The following is an 18,850-nucleotide window of genomic DNA, read 5'->3' as shown; positions in this document are numbered from 1 at the left end:
AGTTCTAGGTGCGCCTCTGTCAGAGATTGAGCTTGCCGAGGCCTTGAGGGTCCTGCCGCGACATAGTTGCCCAGGGGAGGACGGACTGACGCCGGCCTTTTTTATGCGCTATTGGGACCTTTTGGGGCCAGGCCTCCGCAGTGGCTTTCAGCATGTTTTGGACACTGGGGTGATGCCGCAGAGCTTTTCAGAGGGCTTGATCTATCTTATCCCCAAGGGGGAGGGAGTATCAGATGACATTCGGCATTGGAGGCCTATTACGATCCTCAATACTGTCTACAAGGTCTTAGCAAAGGCCTTGAGTTTGAGGATCCAGCCCTTCCTGGGGGAGTTGATTCATGCTACTCAGACAGGATTTGTCAAGGAGCGCAGTATCCTTGACAACATCTTTACTTTCTGGGAGGCGACGGCCCGAGCTAGATTTCTTGGCGAGGACTTGGTCGTGATGCTTCTCGATTTTGAGAAGGCATACGATAGAGTTGATTGGGGATTCTTAGAGGGCACTATGCTTCGCCTGGGCTTTGAGCCAGGATGGATCAGAGGGGTGGCAGCTTTGTATTCCACAGCTCGCAGCCAGGTGCTGATTGCAGGAGGACGGGGGCTGAGTTTTGAGCTGACCAGATCAGTCCGTCAGGGGTGTCCTCTCGCCCCTTTCCTTTTTCTCTTCTTTGCGGAGGCTATGAGTATGTATTTGACAGCAGAGGAGGTTGGTTTGAGAGGACTTCAGCTCCCAGTCCGAGGGGAGGATTTGCTTGATGCTGAGTTTGCAGACGACACGGGCTTATTTTTGCATGGCCAAGAGGCCAATCTTATTCGGGCTGAGCAGTCGCTCCAGGTTTTTAGTGCAGCTTCGGGAGCATTGATCAATTGGCGCAAGACAGTGGCCTTTTGGATCAGTAGTGCTCCCACTCCGGCATGGAGCCCGGACCCCGGTTTTAGATGGATTCCTCCAGGCACAACAGTGCGGTATTTGGGATGCCAGATTGGCCTCGATTTGTCACCTGAGCAGCAGATTGCCCCGCTTCTTCTGAGCATTCGGAAGAAGCTATTGTATTGGAGTACAGCTCGACTATCCTTGGCTGGGAGGGTGGTGGTGGCAAATCAGGTGCTGTTAGCGACCATGTGGTACATTACGTCTTGCTGGATTTTCTCAAGCTCTTGCATCAGCCAGGTACAGAGGCTGATCAGGAACTTTCTGTGGTCTGGGCGGGACGGTCAGCCAGCTCGGGCAAAGGTTGCATGGGCAGTTATTTCACTTCCGCTGGCTCAGGGCGGTTTGGGCATTATAGATCCAGTCGATCAGAGTAGAGCCTTATTGGGGAAGCTTATTGTTCGGGGGTTACTTCCAGGCGCTGAGCCTTGGAAAGAGCCCCTCTTGCAGCGACTGCAGGCTCGGGCGCCCCCTGCAGGGGGTACTTGGGCACCAGAGATTCGCTGGATCTTCATAGAGATGAGGAGGACAGGCCTCAGTAGAGGATGGGAGGACAGATTTGCTTTGAGTATCCTGAGAGCTTGGGAGCTGCTGAGACCGGGGCTCTCTCAGCGGCCTCCTTCTTGTGTTGAGGAGCGGGCCAGGCAGCCGCTCATCTGGAGCCCAGCGGTTCGTACGGAGCAGGGTCATATGCTGGGTTCTCGGCCTCGTCTAGCCTGGGGACCTTTAGCGGCAGGCCCAGCTCGTAGTTTTGGAGACTGGCAGGCTTTCTGCAGTCTACCAGAGGAGATCCAGGTGGAGAGGCTGAGTCACTTCAGAGGGGGGTTGATTATGAGGGATGATATTCAGGAGGCACTTACAGAGGAGTGGTTCACACCTCTCGAGCCAGTGGCCCCACGGTGGATGGGAGCCTTTACGCAGTTGGAGATCCTGATTGCTGTCAGAGCTAGCACTGAGGATGGCAGATGCCTCTACTATGAGATTCAGGATGAGGGCAGACTCCAGAGAGTGGAGGTGGAGTCGCCTTTGGTTGTAGAGTGCACCTTCCAAAGGATTCGGGTAGTGGCTGCCGCTTCTCGGAAGTAGCATATTGACCCCGACCCTGCTGATGTGCTCCCGGATTGGCGCATATGGGCATATGCAGCGCGCCCCTTGGCCCGGCTACAGTGGGACCCCGGGGAGTACGAGTGGCATGATCCTTATGCATCCCTTGAGGCCACAGAGATCACCTTTTTCCAGTATACTGTTCGGCTGGGACGGCATATTTTGACGGCGAGGAGGACGGTTTCTCCAGCGGCAGCGGGGCATTGGCGATTGCAGGGACTCTCACAGGAGTTCCTGGAGGATTTCTGGGCTCGGCTCTGGGCTAGTCGGTAGGCCCGCAGGATCTCGGCTTTTCAGTGGCTGGTCGCCCACAGGGGCTCAGCAGTTGGCACTTGGCTTGTTTACAGCGGTCTTCCGGCGGCCTGCGTCCGATGTGGCCACCCTATGGAGACACAGAGACATTGCCTTTGGGACTGCCCTCAGGCACAGCAGATTTGGCTGCGGATACTGCGTATTCTGGCCCCCCTCTCTCCAGAGGTTATGTTTACGTGGGGTGCCGCTGCTTGGTCGACTTCATCAGGGCCTGCTATGGGCTATGAGATGGAGCAGGGCAGTCAGGCCATCAGATTTATTAGGGGCCAGCCTCGCTTGGTTCCGGCACCGGATTTCTCGTCCGCCAGCTGGACACAGGAGAGGGATTTACGATGGGAGCTCCTCAGCAGCCTCACCATCTGGTTCACCTGGAGGGCCCGGTGCTTTACGGCCTTTGAGGGGAGATTAGAGCCACCAGCAGAGACTGTTCGGGGGATCTGGCAGGAGTTGATCCACACCCTGCGAGGACAGTACGACCGCATCCGGGGAGACTCGGGATGAGGCGATCTTACGGCGCCAGGCCTTTCACACCACTTGGCGCAGTGGCCCGTTCTACACCTTACACACGGGATCCCCCCGTTGGCACTACAGGCCACCTCTTTGGCTCTTCCCCCCCCCCTATTGTATGATTTAGCCGCTCAGTTTTTCTATACTGATGCTTGTATTTTGCAGCACCTAGGGAGAGTCTCCCGGGCTGCCATGATGTATTCACTGCTATTCTCTCTCTTAGGAGCAGGAGAGATCTTTTGTAGCCCTTCGGGCGTTTTTTTATAACTAATGAAAGGATCTTTTCTCGGAAAAAAAAAATAATAATAATAATAATAATCCCAGATCAACCCCAAACCACCACACTCCCCCCCTCTTCCTCTTCCTCTTCTCCTCTCTCTCTCCCTCTCTCTCTCTCTCAATCAAAAACGGGTGGGCCACCTCAAATCTATCTCTGTTTGGCCTTCAAGCAAAGCCTTTTTAAAAATAACTTGTTATGTAACATATCATCTAAAAAATCAAAAGGGAGAATGTTAATAAGTATCCCTTCGCTTAGTAGATGCATCATACTTAAAATGGTATATATGTTATTGAAAAGAAAGAAAAGAAAGAAAGCAAGAAAGAACAGCACAAAAACCAAGACACGGACCGAAGGAAGGATTAAAGCAAGACGAAAGGAGACTAAGACAGAGAAGAAGAGAGAAGAGGAAAGAAAAAGCACGAAAGCATAAACAAAGCAAAAAAGAAGAGCAACGGAGGAAACGATGAACCGGCAAAGAAGAAACATGAGAAGAGAGAGAGAGAGAGAGAGAGAGAGAGAGAGAGACTATTAAGCTTCTACTAAAGACCCAATGGGCCCTTGAGACCAAAGTGATACAATAATGTCCATGGCATATCTCATCATGAAACAAAATAGAACAAACCAAAACTATCTCACTGGAGTGATACAAAACTGTCCATAGAAATCTCATCATGGAATACAATGAGCATGAAACATGAGAGGAGCATCAACCCCCAATAGATGGTATACCACTCTCCAAAATATCAAGCATGGGGCTAATGAGAGGTCTCCCTCAACTACATCACGTGGAAAGGTAGCTCGCTCTGATGGAGCATGTCCTAGATTTGGAGCTGATGAGGGGATTGTGGCCAACGCCGAGGGGAGCCAAGCATGCTGGAATGCCCCCGAGGTGGGTCCACGAGATCCATTATATGAGTGTCGTCTTCTTCCTCGATCTGGGAGAAGTTGGTAATGGTTGGCTAGCAAGGGAGGGGTTGGGGTGACTTGGGCCAAAGATCTCTGAAGAAAGTGTCCCTCTGTCTGCAGAGCTCAAGCACGAAGAGCCCTAGGCAGCGTTGGTCCAGGAAGTAAACGACCTTGGAAAGTGCCCAAGGATCTCATAGTATAATGGGCAGCAACATATGTAATGCTCCTCTGTGTGGCATAATCGGCAGATCCTCTCCTCCCCACCGTATGAGCTCCCCAGCTCCAAAGAGGTGCTCAGCTCTCCCTCTCTCCACTCTGTAGCGTTGGGATGAAACCCGAACCTGGCCAATTGCAATCTATCTAGCATGAGACTTGTGAACACTCAAGTAGCCCAACTGTTGGATGAATCCATCTTCAATGAGCCTGAGGAAGTGATCTATGCAGAAGTGCATCTTCGGTGGGAGCTCCAAAGGTGTGATCCATGTGCAGTGGGTGTAGACGTTGAGAAGATCTAACCAGATAACCCAGTTGGCAAACTATACTGAAGGGGTGGGAGGCGGTCCATGCGAAGTGGCCCTCAAGTGCTAGATGTCTGGAGGACTCCAGAGCACGCTTCGGCTATATGTGGGGATCCATGTGACTGATGCAATAAGGGTATTTGACTGTTTGAAAGAGTGCATCCACTGCCATTGGGGCAGTAGCAAACTTTGCCTGGATAATCGGGTGTGGGACTGATGGTTTGTTGCGGATCATACGGGAGGACATCATGACCTGGGGCCTCTAAACTCGTTGCCAATACTCATCAGATAAATCTGGCCCGCAGAATGCTGCTCCATACATCAAGGCTTGTGTGACGAGGGTGTCAAAAAGCCAACCCTTTGTCCTGGGCTCTTGGAAATGTGCCCAGAAGCACTGCCACTCAAGTAAGCTCAAGGCTGCATATCCCTGTATCACTCTGGCATGTGCTGTGGGAACCATGGTGAACCATGGGCCTCTTAAAGTGACACCAAGGTAGACATAGGATGAGACAATCTCCACAGGATCCCCACTGTATGTGAAGCTCAATCTGGATGTGACGGGGCGGGAGGTGTTGAAGACCATGACCTTGATTTTACCAAGGTTAATAGTGAGGTTCCGTTGAGTGCAAAAATCCTACAAGGCATCCAAATGTCTCTGAAGCCCCTTGGCTGAATCCGAAAGGAGGACGATGTCATCTACATAAAGAAGTAGGGGGATCAATATGCCTGCCAGTGTGGGACCAACCCCGCCTAATCTGTGAAAAAAGAAGAAAGAAGACAAAGCAAAAGGACAAACGAAAAAGGAAGTGGGGCTGAGAACAAATGGTGCCAACAGAAAGCAAGGAAGGTAAACGAAGACTTTGGTCTCAAGAGAAGGGAAAGCGTCTGAAAAGCAAGTTTGCTTATCACTTTATTTTCTATTTTTAGCCATAAAAATAGCCAAAAATATCACTTTGGCGGAACACACCTATGCTTTCATGCACGCAAAAGCTAATAGTAACACTCATCCTATGCATTAGTTATCCACCACGCTTTTTCTAAAAGCACACTTTTTCTCTAGATAGAGGAAAATCAGTGTTTTTGCTTTTTTCCACGCTGTATGCTTTTTTGTAAATGTGAAAAGAAAACAACTACACGTGTCCAAGTCATGCTTTTCACATATGCCCTTAAAGAGAGAAGGCCTAAATTTTTTACATATGTTTTTTTTTCAAAAAAGTGTTAAAAAATCACTTATCATGCTTTTTTTTACCAGTCGCCTTGTTTTTTATTTTTTTAAAAACTTCTTTTTCACACTTTTAACATGTGTGTGGGTTAGTTGCCGTACTGATCTATTTGCCTGCATGTACCTGCTGTTGTACGCCCTTGTGCACATTGTACTGCTGTACGGATGCCACATGTCACACGAATGCCAACCTGTGCAGGCTGTAAAACCTGTGCGCTTCGTCCCTACCCACGTCTGCCACAGCTATACAACCAGCATTACCCACGCAATACAACAAGGGTTCCATGCAACCTGTACCGCCTTCTGCCGTATGCCTGACAGCATTTCGATTGCTGTACAGCCAGCCTAATCAGCCCGTGCGCAGCATCTATTATCAATACACTTAAATACACTAAGAATTGATGGACACTTGCTCAAATACAAGAAGTAATTTGCTGAATTGACAAGAGACACACAATGAGCTGGAACGGCCGACCCCTCCCTTAAATAAAGTATATTGATCTTGGGAGAATCAAGTACATAGTGTCATGGGCATTTCTGACCAGATTTCCATACCAATGCATATGAATACAGTATTGCAAACAAGTGGTTGTCGATGTAGGAGCTTCTCTCATGGTTCCCTTTTTGGCTTGAGAGGGAGTGTGAGAAAATAGTATTTTTCCCAGCCTTAAAAAGGGTTTTTTTTTGGTATTTTATGATTTATTTGGGGTTTTTTTGTCTTGGCTGCTGGCCTACAATCCAGTTCCTCCCTCCTGTTGTTTGCTTCCATATTTAAGCATAAGGGCTTACCAATTGCAAGTAGAGTCGATGACAGCGGAAGTCTTCGCGATGGAAGTCCTTGGAGTGATGAGATCTTCGATTTGTCGCATTTCTTCGCGACAAAAGTCTTCAAGAGGATGAAGGGAACCTTGGGAAAGCTTCCCCTATGGTTCAACTTGAGAAAGGAGGGCTGAAATTAGGGTTTTCAACAAAACGACCAAAAATTACAGCAATAAAGAGAGCTGTTTTGCTGAATTTCAGTCATTGGGAGTATATAGGATAGTGATTAGCATCCGGAAACACTCTTGGAAGCTTGAGAAACACCTTAGCAAGCCTGGAAATGGAGTTGGGGAGGAGAAAGTGCAGAAAATGCAGCCCAACAGCCCTCATGAAGGAGCCGCCAATCTCTAGAGAGAGGAGGAGTGAGGTGGTGAGTTGTCCAGTGTAGGTGGCAAGCAGGTGCTTTGTGGTGCAAGCTAGAGTGGACACATGGCTGGTTACTCCCTTTGTACAAAGGGGATAAGGTCTGGGCGGTGGACATTGGGCTATGTCCACCTTAAGACATCAGTGTGTGTGAACATCGGGCTGGTCATAATTTATAAGTGAGTTTTGGTTGCCCAAAACTTAATGAAGTGTGTATACACTCACTTATAAATTAGCGCTAACTCCCAAGGCTAGGTTTATGACCAATACTTACCACCTGTCACATGCCACATAACCATGTCAGCAGACAATTTCACACGCAGACAATTTCACACGCACGGTTCGTGGCGCATGGTTCGTGGGCGGGCGTCCCCTTACCCGGAACTACACATTGATCAAGCAAGCATGAAAACAGCATGCAATTTAAAGATGCTATGCAATGCAGCATTGGTATGGACAATCCCCATTCATGAGACTATACCAAAATGACGTGCTCCAGGCAAGTACACAAGGTACCAGACCCAATGGAACACCAATCCACCAAGCATTTCCGAGCATGTACACAGAGGCACAAGTCCCAACGGAAAGCCAAGTCCACAGTATCACATGAGTGGCATCAATCCCCGGCATATACAACTGCCATGGACACTAGTCCAATGTACATACGTGATGAGAAAGCTTGGGTGGCAAAATGGTGACATTCCCCCCGGCTTCTAAACAGTTGTCCGCAACTGAAAAGCATCCAAATATGTCTGAAGCACATGCGGGCAATCTCTAAAAAACTCTTCATCTACCCATTTAGCATCAATGGGAAGACAGTTCTTAAACTTCACAAGGTAACGCCTGACAACTTTGCCTGCAGCAAGCTTGTGTTCCTTGTGATACACAATCTACTCTGGCTGCAAGATCTCCTCGAGCTCATCCGCTTCTAGTGGATCCTCAATGACCGTTTCACTGGGCTCCGGCCCTACATACTTGCGAAGGAGACTCACATGAAAAGCATTGTGTATGTACCAATGACTAGGTAATGCCAATCTGAAAGCCACTTCATTGATTTTCTCGATCACTCGAAAAGCCCCATAGTACCTGGTTGCAAGCTTAGGATATGCATCCTCTTTGCCAAGCCTCTTTGCAAGTCTTGCTTTCTCAAATTTCAGCAATACCCAATCATTCTCTTTAACATCCAATTGTCTTCTATGCTTGTCGCGGCAACCTTTTTATGCTTGTCTTGTGACCTTGCAATGGCTGTCCGCACCTGAGCAAAAGCAATATCCAAGTCTCTTACATACTCATCAGCTGCAAATATCTCATCCTTTGTGCGAAGGATGGGTGGTAAAACCACCTTACCATAAACAATCTCAAACGGGGCCTTTCCCGTAGATGCATGCACCATGTTGTTGTATGCAAATTCCACAAGCGGTAAGTACTTCTCCCAAGAAGACTTCTAATCATTTGACGAGATCCAATACGGCTGAATTTGCAGCCTCACTTTGCCCATCTGTTTGAGGGTGATAAGCTGATGAGAAGTCAAATTTGGTGCCCATGCTATCAAATAAGGCCCGCCAAAAGAGACTTGTAGTCCTGGGATCTCTATCCCCCACAATGGACTTCGGCATTCCATGATGCTTGAACACTTATGCAAGATATATTTTAACCATATGCTCAGCTTTGATGGTCTTTTTGACCAGCAAGCAATAAGCTTGCTTGCTAAACCTGTCCACAATTGTCCAAATTGCATCATTACTCTATTGGGTCCGTGGCAAGTCCATAATGAAATCCATTGTAATACTTTCCCATGGCTGCATGGGAATAGGCAATGACTGAAGTAAACCTGGTGCCTTTTGCCTATCAAATTTCACCTTTTGACAGGTGATACATGCACGTACCTGTGCCTCTATGTCCTTCCGCATACCTGGCCAAAAGAAATACTGCTCAATCATGTGCGTAGTAGGCATTATGCCTCTATGACCAACATATGGAGGAGCATGGCACTCATCCAAAACCTTTTGCCTCATGTCAAACACCACACATAGGCAATTATCTTTCATGAGATAACCGTCTTTGATCACATATGAGGCATGTGCATGACTAGCCATCAAATTCAGTCCAAATAGTGGCAAAATCAGCATCCGTATGATACAAATCATGCATGGCAGACAAGTCCCCATGAGAGGCAACCGAGATAGCTACTACATATACGGCTTTCGTGACAATGCATCTGCCACTACATTCTTCTTTCTTGGGGTGTGCAAGATCTGAAAATGAAACATAGAGAGGAAATTGGCCATCCTCATATGCTTCTCTCTGACAACTTAGTTTGGGTAAGAAAATACCTCAAACTCTGGTGATCTGTCTTCACAGTGAAATCGGCCCTAAGAAGATAATGTTTCCATATAGTACATGCATGAATTACAACCAAAAGCTCTCTCATAAATGCCAAGAGATAGCTCTGCATCATGCAATCTACGGCTCTCATAAGCCACAGCATGTCCCTCTTGATTAAGAATAGCTCCTATGCAATTTCCAGATACATCACATTCCACACTAAAAGGCTTTTGCAAATCCAGAATGATCAACACTGGACCATGAGTAGTTGCATCTTTCAATTTGAGAAATGCATCTATCTCTACATTAGTCCATTTGAATGTGGCCTTCTTCTTTGTCAAATCATACAAAGGAGAAGCAATCCATGCAAAATGCCGAATGAACCTGCGGTAGTAAGAGCATAATCCAAGAAAACTACGGATCTCATGCACCGAACTCAATTCGGGCCAATTCCGAATTGCATCAATCTTTGCAAGATCCATTCGCACTCCATCTTTGGACACAATATGCCCAAGATAATGTATCTCTGACAAGAAGAACTCGCTCTTCTTTGCATTTATGAAGAGTTTATGCTTACGGAGTTCTTCAAAAACAATGGCCAAATGAGCTCTATGCTCTTCTTCGGTCTTCGAGAAGACTAGAATGTCATCAAAGAAGACACCTGTAAATTTTCTGTACCCACGGAATATGCGATCCATCATTCTATTGAATGTAGCCGGGGCATTTGTAAGACCAAAAGACATAACAAGATACTCATAAAGCCCAAATGATGTCCTGAAAGCAGTTTTGTGTACATCCTCAAGCACTACACGCACTTGATGATACCCACTCTTGAGATCAATTCAGCTAAAGCATGCCGATCTATCCAACTTGTCAAGGATGTCATCTATGCATGGAATTGGAAACCGATTCTTGATGGTAAGCTTATTCAAAGCTCTATAATCCACACACATACGAAAGGATCCATACTTCTTTTGAACCAAGAGGACGGGTGAACAATATGGGAAAGAGCTTGGTTGAAACCGTCATTCACCTGCTTCATGATCTCCTCTTTTTGGGATGTACTTACACGATAGGCTGGCCTATTAGGTGGTGAGCTACCCGGCACAAGATCAATGCGATGATCTTCCGGTCGTACGGGTGGCAACTCATTTGGTAACTCATCAGCAAAACAATCATTGTGCTCTTGCAAGAATTTCAGCCTATCATTACTAAGAGTGTTTACATGTACATTATTTTCCTCAACATGATCTCGTACAAAAAACAAGTACACAAAAACACTCTTTTTCATTACTTTCTTAATTTGTACATGAGATACAAGGGGAATAGTATCACCCTCTTCACCAGCAACAATTACATGCTCTCGCCCTTTATGCATGAAGGTGATCCTGTTGGTCTTGTAAGCCTTGCACGGATCAATACGTGTGTGCCAAGGCTTTCCAAGCAATACATCACAGCCATTCAAAGACGCCACAAGAAAATCCTCATGATCCACATAGCCTTGAATGTGTATGCGCAACTTGCCAAAAATAGGCATGACCTGCACTTCTCTACCAACAAAGGCAGCCCCTACTTCAATTTGAGGACCCATGTCCTCCACTTCAATACCCAAAGCAACTGCCATTTGTGTAGATATGAAGTTCTTAGATGCACAATCATCAAACATGAACAAAGCGGGCTAATCCTTGAGCTGTCCCCAAGCTTTACATACAACCCTGTCTTTGCTATCATGTGAAGTGTTGCCCTGCACATCCCGAACCATATGCACATTAGGCTTTGATGCATTTGCATTATCACGCTTCTTCTTGTTTGGACATGCAATATGCTCACTGTTACCACAAGTAAAGCATTTCCCAACGCTCATATATTGCTTTTTCTACTCCGGAGTCCGGAGTGAGACCATAGTCTCTCAATTTGAAGGGGCGCTTCTTGGTAGTGTTATTTTCAGTCTTTGGACCATTTTTATCTTGGTTTTGGTCCTTTTCAGGTGGCTGTCCATTATTTTGCAGGTTTTGGACAGCCCTCTCTTTGCCTTGAAATGAGGGTTTAGCCTTATTGGATCGACTCAATTTGAGTTCCAATTGCTTGGTGGCAATGGCGGCTGCGATTAGTTGGTGTAAGGTATGACCAGTATACATTTGTAGTCCTGCTTTGTACACGGGTTGCAATCCCAATTGAAACCTTCTCTTCCTTTCCGCCTTGGTGACATGCATAAATGGAGACACCTCCAAAAGCACTTTCTAAAACTTTTGTACATATGCATTCATTGATTCTCCTTCATTTTGCTTCACCCAATCCCACTTCATTGTTATCTCATTCAATGCATTCGGAGGCAAGAATTGAGCATAGAACCTCTCCTTGAACTCTTCCCATGATCTAACAGGATTCGGTGAGAGCTTCTCCGTGAGCCACCAATGGGCAACAGTGCCTTTCATAAACATGCTTACATGCCGGATCATGGATTTCTGAGTGAAATCCTCATCACTGAAAGCAATATCAAACTGGGCAATAAAAGCAAGTACCTTTGATGCATCATATTCCCCATGATATATGTCAAACTTCACAGATTTGTCCCCGGCTTTGAAGTCACGAGACTTTGATGCAAGGTATGACCAGGATACATTTGTAGTCTCGCTTTGTACACGAGTTGCAATCCCGATTGAAACCTTCTCTTCCTTTCTGCCTCGGTGACATGCATAAATGGAGACCCCTCCAAAAGCACTTTCCAAAACTTTTGTACATATGCATTCACTGATTCCCCCTCATTTTGCTTCACCCAATTCCACTTCATTGTTATCTCATTCAATGCATTGGGAGGCAAGAATTAAGCATAGAACCTCTCCTTGAACTCTTTCCATGATCTAACAGGATCCGTTGAGAGCTTCTCCGTGAGCCACCAATGGGCAGCAGTGCCTTTCATAAACATGCTTACATGCCGGATCATGGATTTCTAAGTGAAATCCTCATCACTGAAAGCAATATCAAACTGGGCAATAAAAGCAAGTGCCTTTGATACATCATATTCCCCATGATATACGTCAAACTTCACAGATTTATCCCCAGCTTTGAAGTCACGAGACTTTGATGCATGTGCTTGCATCTCAACATGTTTTCCCCCATGTTTGTCCATTGGGACAGTCCCTGTGACTGGCATCATTTTAGGACCAAAAGGTGATACATAAGGCATAGATACATGTGCCCTGTGAGCACGAGGCATGGCTGGTCCCTCAACATGCATTGATACATTTTCAGCCATAGCTTCTCCCTCACGAGCACACTCAAAGGCATGAGTGGCATGAGAGATACGCGGAATACCTGCACCAACAAAAAATTACAGCCCATGTTGCATGTGTTATACATGCACATTTTCAGCCAGCAATGGCATTTGACATACATTTTGACCACTACCATAAACATTGCATCCTTCACGGGCTACAAAAGGTATTCCTGCATGGCGTGAAGTCATTGATTGTTCCTCTCCCTTAGCATGGAGATTCATCCTCTGAGACATAAGTTCTTGTTCAGGCACCTGTGGGGATTCCAAGACGTGGGATGGTTGCCTTTTTTGCATAGACATCCTCGGTACGAGCCAAGTATGCACGTGTTGCATCCCTCGGTTGCATGTGCAACTCTTGAGCAATCATTGCCATTGCATGATCCATATAAGATTCAGCTTTCTTGGCCTTCAAACGGTCATGTACCAATGGATCCTCGCGGTGGTAGAGATTTAATTCTTCTTGCTGTGCATGGAGAAGAGCCTGCATACAAGTAAGTTCAACCCTCAAGACTATGGACTCTTCTTCTTGCATCTTCTCTTTTCCACGGGACGGCTGTACTATATATTCATGTTTCCTATCGTGCACCACATGAGTTTGCTCATCCTGTAAAACATTGGAGGCATGCATTTCATTGTCCCTGCCTCTTGTGTTAGCATCTCTAACAGTCACTCTATGGCTGTCCATAATGTTCTAAGTGTAGATATAGCTAGTGTTCACAGTGATCGTCTCTCACAATAGAAGTGAAAGAGAACCGTATGCTCTGATACCAATGTAACTTGGTTGAACACAATGCTAATCAATACACTTAAATACACTAAGATTTGATGGACACTTGCTCAAATACAAGAAGTAATTTGCTGAATTGACAAGAGACACACAATGAGCCGGAACGGCCGACCCCTCCCTCAAATAAAGTATATTGATCTTGGGAGAATCAAGTACAGTGTCATGGGCATTTCTGACCAGATTTCCATACCAATGCATATAAATACAGTATCGCAAACAAGTGGTTGTCGATGCAGACTTGCAACTCACATTACCCTCTCAAGTGCCCATGTTCCTTACCATCTGCTCTCTATTGTTCCACCAACACATGGTAGCAACAATCTGCAAGAGAGCACGTAGAACAAGAGAACACTACACAGGGTATGTGATCTTGTAATCCGGTTCCTCCCTCCTGGTACTTGCTTCCATATTTAAGCATAAAAGCTTACCAATTGCAAGTAGAGTCGATGACACTAGAAGTCTTCGCGATGGAAGTCCTTGGAGTGATGAGATCTTCGATTTGTCGCATTTCTTCACGACAAAAGTCTTCAAGAGGATGAAGGGAACCTCGGGAAAGCTTCCCCTATGGTTCAACTTGAGAAAGGAGGGCTGAAATTAGGGTTTTCAGCAAAACGACCAGAAATTACAGCAATAAAGAGAGCTGTTTTGCTGAATTTCAGTCATTGGGAGTATGTAGGAGAGTGATTAGCATCCGGAAACACTCTTGGAAGCTTGAGAAACACCTTAGAAAGCCTGGAAATGGAGTTGGGAAGCAGAAAGTGCAAAAAATGCAGCCCAACAGCCCTCATGAAGCAGGCGCCAATCTCTAGAGAGAGGAGTAGTGAGGTGGTGAGTTGTCCAGTGTAGGTGGTAGGCAGGTGCTTTGTGGAGCAAGCTAGAGTGGACACATGGCTGGTTACTTCCTTTGTACAAAGGGGATAAGGTCTCGGCGGTGGACAGTCGGTTATGTCTACCTCAGGACATCAGTGTGTGTGAACACTGGGCTGGTCATAATTTATAAGTGAGTTTTGGTTGCCCAAAACTTAATGAAGTGTGTATATACTCACTTATGAATTAGTGCTAACTCCTAAGGCTAGGTTTATGACCAATACTTACCACCTGTCACATGCCACATAACCATGTCAGCAGACAATTTCACACGCACGGTTCGTGGGTGGGCGTCCCCTTACCCGGAACTACACATTGGTCAAGCAAGCATGAAAACAACATGCAATTTCAATTGCAAGCAAGCACATAAAGATGCTATGCAATGCAGCATTGATATGGACAATCCCCGTTCATGAGACTATACCAAAATAGACGTGCTCCAGGTAAGTACACAAGGTACCAGACCCAATGGAACACCAATCCACCAAGCATTTCCGGGCATGTACACAGAGGCACAAGTCCCAACGGAAAGCCAAGTCCACAATATCACATGAGTGGCATCAATCCCCGGCATATACAACTGCCCCCAGTCCAATGTACATACATGATGAGAAAGCACGGGTGGACCAATTGGGTGGCCAAATGGTGACACAAACACGCACTCTTCTTCCTGTACAAACAGATTCCATACAAGCATACATGGAATCACAAGCTCACATATATCCATCACCGAACTTCTCTTCACCTCTCCTCTATGCTCATGAACCCTCTCTTCTCCTCTAAGGCAACTTCGAAAAGCAAAAGTGAGTATGTCATGCCTTCAAATCTGAGCATGCATCAAATCCAGGATTGCTGGTCACCCAGCCTCCTACAGCCCGTGCGGCGTGTGGTGATCTCCTAGAGACCGCCTTTGGGGTTGCCTCAAGGCACAGCAGATTTGATAGCAAACTCTGCACCTCTTCACTTTGGCTTCTCCCAGCATCATCAAGGCCATCACTTGGGAGACCATCACATGGACTATAGAGGCCGGTCCAGCACTCCTCTATGAGAAGACAAGCGAGGGCCCCGCACTTCAACTCACCCATTTCACTACCACCATTGTCACCGCAATCCCAACACCACCACCTTGAACCCAGAGACTCAAAACGTGGAAGCTCATCAACAGCATCGCAGCCTGGCACATTTGGCGGCCACAGTGTAAAGAGGTCATCGAGGGCACCCTCACCTACCAGCAGAGACCATCCACTTTATCTACCGGAACGCTCCGGGGTGGCGTGGCAGGCAACTCAAAGCAGATGCAGCAGCATAGGGCCACCTTCCTATGCACATGCAGCCCAGGTTCCTTCCTCATGCAAGGGGATGTCGGAGTTGTTTGGCACTACAACAGATCCCCCCCCAAAACTGTAGCCTCCCTCTAAGAGCAGCCAGCCATGGACCCCTCTTTTTTGCTACGATACTTTACCTCTAAAGGAGTTCTAGTATGCCGTGTGTGTGGACATCCTTTTTTCTACTAATTGAAGGAGAATTTCGAGATATCTATTATTGCCAGGAAGCAATTCGAAGAAGAAAACTTGCCAGTAAAACTGCAAGACAACTTCAGGTCAAGAATGTCATCTCTGCATGCAGGGGAGAGAAAGCCTCAGGTAAAACTGCAAGACAACTTGAGCTTTTTTACTTTTCTTCGAGCTTTAATCATGGCCAATTCAATTCCCATGATAGAGGTAAGCTAAACAAAAGCATTAGTAAATAAAAATTTTGACTGTTTGACCATACAGACATAGGGCCAAAAAAGTCGGCCAAAAACTACCACAATCTCTAGCTTTGCAAGGCATACAAAAGAAAGTACAGAGTAGAAATAGTATACATGCCTTGCCTGTATTTACATCAACCACTGTTGACTTGCCCAATCTGGGCCGAGCAATTGCAATCAGGTAATCACACTCCTGCAACAAATCGGCAGAAAATCAGATGAGCAGTAGATTTTAGAAGATATGATGAAACTGTATTGCTTCATAAGATCTCTATATGGATAAGAAAGCTTCAAAACTAAGCTGTGGGCAATAGTGGAAGCTGCACAAATTGTGAGATTGAGCCACTACCTCCGGGCTTAAGAAGTTTCGGAAAAGAATGATTCTTGGTGACCAGCTAATCACTTCCTGTTTCACCTTCAAAAGGGAAAAAAAACACTATACGTCATGTTTTGACCCAATAAAGCCCACTAATATGAACATTTGGCCAACCCAGCCACAAAGCCCATTCCCATAAAGCAGACCATATCAGGGTGCTTTTAAGAAGAAAGGGAGGGTGGATGTTATGGATGCCAAAACAAAAAAAGCCTATAAAAGACTGCATTATGCTTCATCCTTCGAAGTAGATCCCAACACCCAAAATTGCATTTCTCTTTATGCCTTTCTGTCACATACACCCTATTGGTTACCACACCTTCACCCCTTTGCTGCATACCTGTCTTGCCTTGTGGCCGCCCCCCTCTTGGTTACTTACCTCACCTGGCTTGTATCCGTCACCTTGGCCCCTTTGCTGCATAACTTTTCTCTCCATGTGGTTGCCCTCAGTTATCCATCTTATTGGTTAATAAGCGTATGCTGCCCGCTTGCTACTGCAAAGCCTGATTTCTGTTCACCATGGCTCAAACTTAAGCATGTGTAACCTCTACAATGAGAGGCCTATTTCAAATTTCAAAAATCTTGCAGGCAGTCAATCTGGGTTGGAGGGGCATGTGGCTTCTCTTTTCATCACTACCCCCAATCGATGGTTAGCTTTTTCAATTCTCTTTCTTTGATAGTGCTAACAAGGTGACTGATGCCTTGGTAATACATAGAAATATGTGAAGTTTTTGTGCGGCTTCTATGAGGATGACAAAGGAGGACTAGCTCTCGTGCTCTTGCACCACAGCATCTTAGTGGCAAGTTGCAACAGCCACAGCCCTCATCCGACATTGGACTCCAAAGACTGGCACATGCCAGCACTGAGAGCTCATCTGCAGCCTTGGCACCTGGCATATTTGGTGAGCGCGCTGCAACAAGACTTGCAGGCAAGTCCACTCCCCCAACAAAGACCAATCCAGCTATATGGATCTCATTCACACCTTGCAGGGATGCCTGAAGTGCCTGGCAGAGGACTCACTGCACATGCAGAGGCAGTGGATAGCATTCTTATGCACCCAGGACCCTTCTTCATCAGGAAGGACACCGTCATCTAGCATTACAGGCCACCTGTTTGGCTCCCCCTTCCCATCTGATGTAGTTTCCCTCTGAGAGCGGCCACACCAGCCGTGGAGGGAGCCCCCACTTCTATTTTTTCCAATTCTCTTACTGTCATGGACAGGGTTGTATTACACCTCTTGGCGGATTTTGTTTTAGCTAATAGAAGGATCTATCCTTTGGAAGAAAAAAAACATGATACAAGGCTGAACTTGGATCTAGACTCAAATCCTCACTCCTATCCTGTGTGCATTAACGCAACATCTGGAAAAGGTGACTGTTCCCGCTGTTCCTCAGGCTGGGTCTTGCTCCTGGGGGAACGCCCTTAAGGTGATCCTACTCTGCTAAGATCCGAGATGTGACATGAAAAATACACAGTTCTTATCTAAGAGAGTAAAGACTGCACATAGCCGGTCTGCAAAAAGCTATTATTACTGTATCATTCAAAATTAAAAATAAAATTGAGCATTAGCGCACTAGGGTTCAAGACTCAAGTGCTGCCTTTAATCTGAATCTGTACTCTTTATCTGGTGCTACATCCAAATGAGAACAAAGGCTCTTAAGTGATGCTCATGTGCTTTCATGGAAAAATGTATGTTGTGCCTCTTTTCACAAAAAGGTGACTCGCAGCCTGCCTTACCCTTCCGACTTTGAGGACAACGGAATGGAGCAAAGGAGAGGTAGAAAAGGGGCCGCAAGCTGTGTGCGTGCACGCACGTGTATGTTTTGGGGGAGTAACCCAATATACTGAACGTCATATTTGCATTACCACCTCATAAGTATATCACACATTGATTGTTTTATCATGAAGTCAACCATTGTACATCTGATTTACACCAGTTGACAAAGATATAAAATACACAGCCCGTCTCGTGCATTCCCTTTGTTCTTCATTTGTTCGATTTCAACACATGAAAGTGCAGTGCAGTTTCCAAGTCTAAATTTGCATCTTTGATTTGTCTAACAAGCAATACAAGTCTAAATTTGCATCTTTGATTTATCTACCAAGCAATAATAGAAAACTTACAAGCCCTAGCCGCAATATTCGAGCATCTGCATCATTTTCCCAGGAGAATACACCTGGTGTTACCCCAGAAAGTCGTCATTTTTAAAGATCAAGATATCTTATAAGGCCTGAAACTTGAAAACCTACTCCTCTTTTTATAAGATCAAGATATCTTATAAGGCCTGAAACTGAAAACCTACTCCTCTTTATGCACTCATCACTATAGTTACAAGCATGATGATGACAACAATCACACGCATATTTATCGCGCGCACGCATCCTTCATATAAACAAGATGGTGAAGTACCCTCACATAGCCAATATAAATGGAGAAGAGCAACCAATGAGGTGTTAGCTCAAGTGGTGAAGGTGTTTGCCTAGGACCAAGAGGTCCTAGGTTCAAAA

General features: G+C 46.1%; 1 protein-coding gene across 4 annotated transcripts in view; it reads right to left on the bottom strand.

Annotated features, from left to right (window-relative positions):
* Positions 1-18,850, bottom strand: part of LOC147605877 (prolyl 4-hydroxylase 1) — a 154,932-nt gene that overhangs the window by 104,053 nt on the left and 32,029 nt on the right. For 2 of the 4 annotated variants that reach the window (XM_086792707.1, XM_086792706.1), the window contains 3 exons: positions 18,467-18,519; positions 16,318-16,383; positions 16,087-16,161 (listed from right to left, as the gene is read on the bottom strand). In XM_086792707.1, the coding sequence (XP_086648833.1) occupies positions 16,087-16,161; positions 16,318-16,383; positions 18,467-18,519 (194 nt within the window). The remainder of the gene's footprint in view (positions 1-16,086; positions 16,162-16,317; positions 16,384-18,466; positions 18,520-18,850) is intronic. The other 2 variants (XM_086792708.1, XM_086792709.1) reach the window with 1 other exon arrangement.

The sequence above is a fragment of the Cibotium barometz genome, chromosome 58, assembly GCF_041138505.1.
Source record: "Cibotium barometz isolate CiBa-2024 chromosome 58, ASM4113850v1, whole genome shotgun sequence".
Lineage (NCBI taxonomy): Eukaryota > Viridiplantae > Streptophyta > Polypodiopsida > Cyatheales > Cibotiaceae > Cibotium > Cibotium barometz.
Note: the sequence above shows the minus strand (reverse complement) of the source record. Positions and strands in the feature narration are given on the sequence as shown.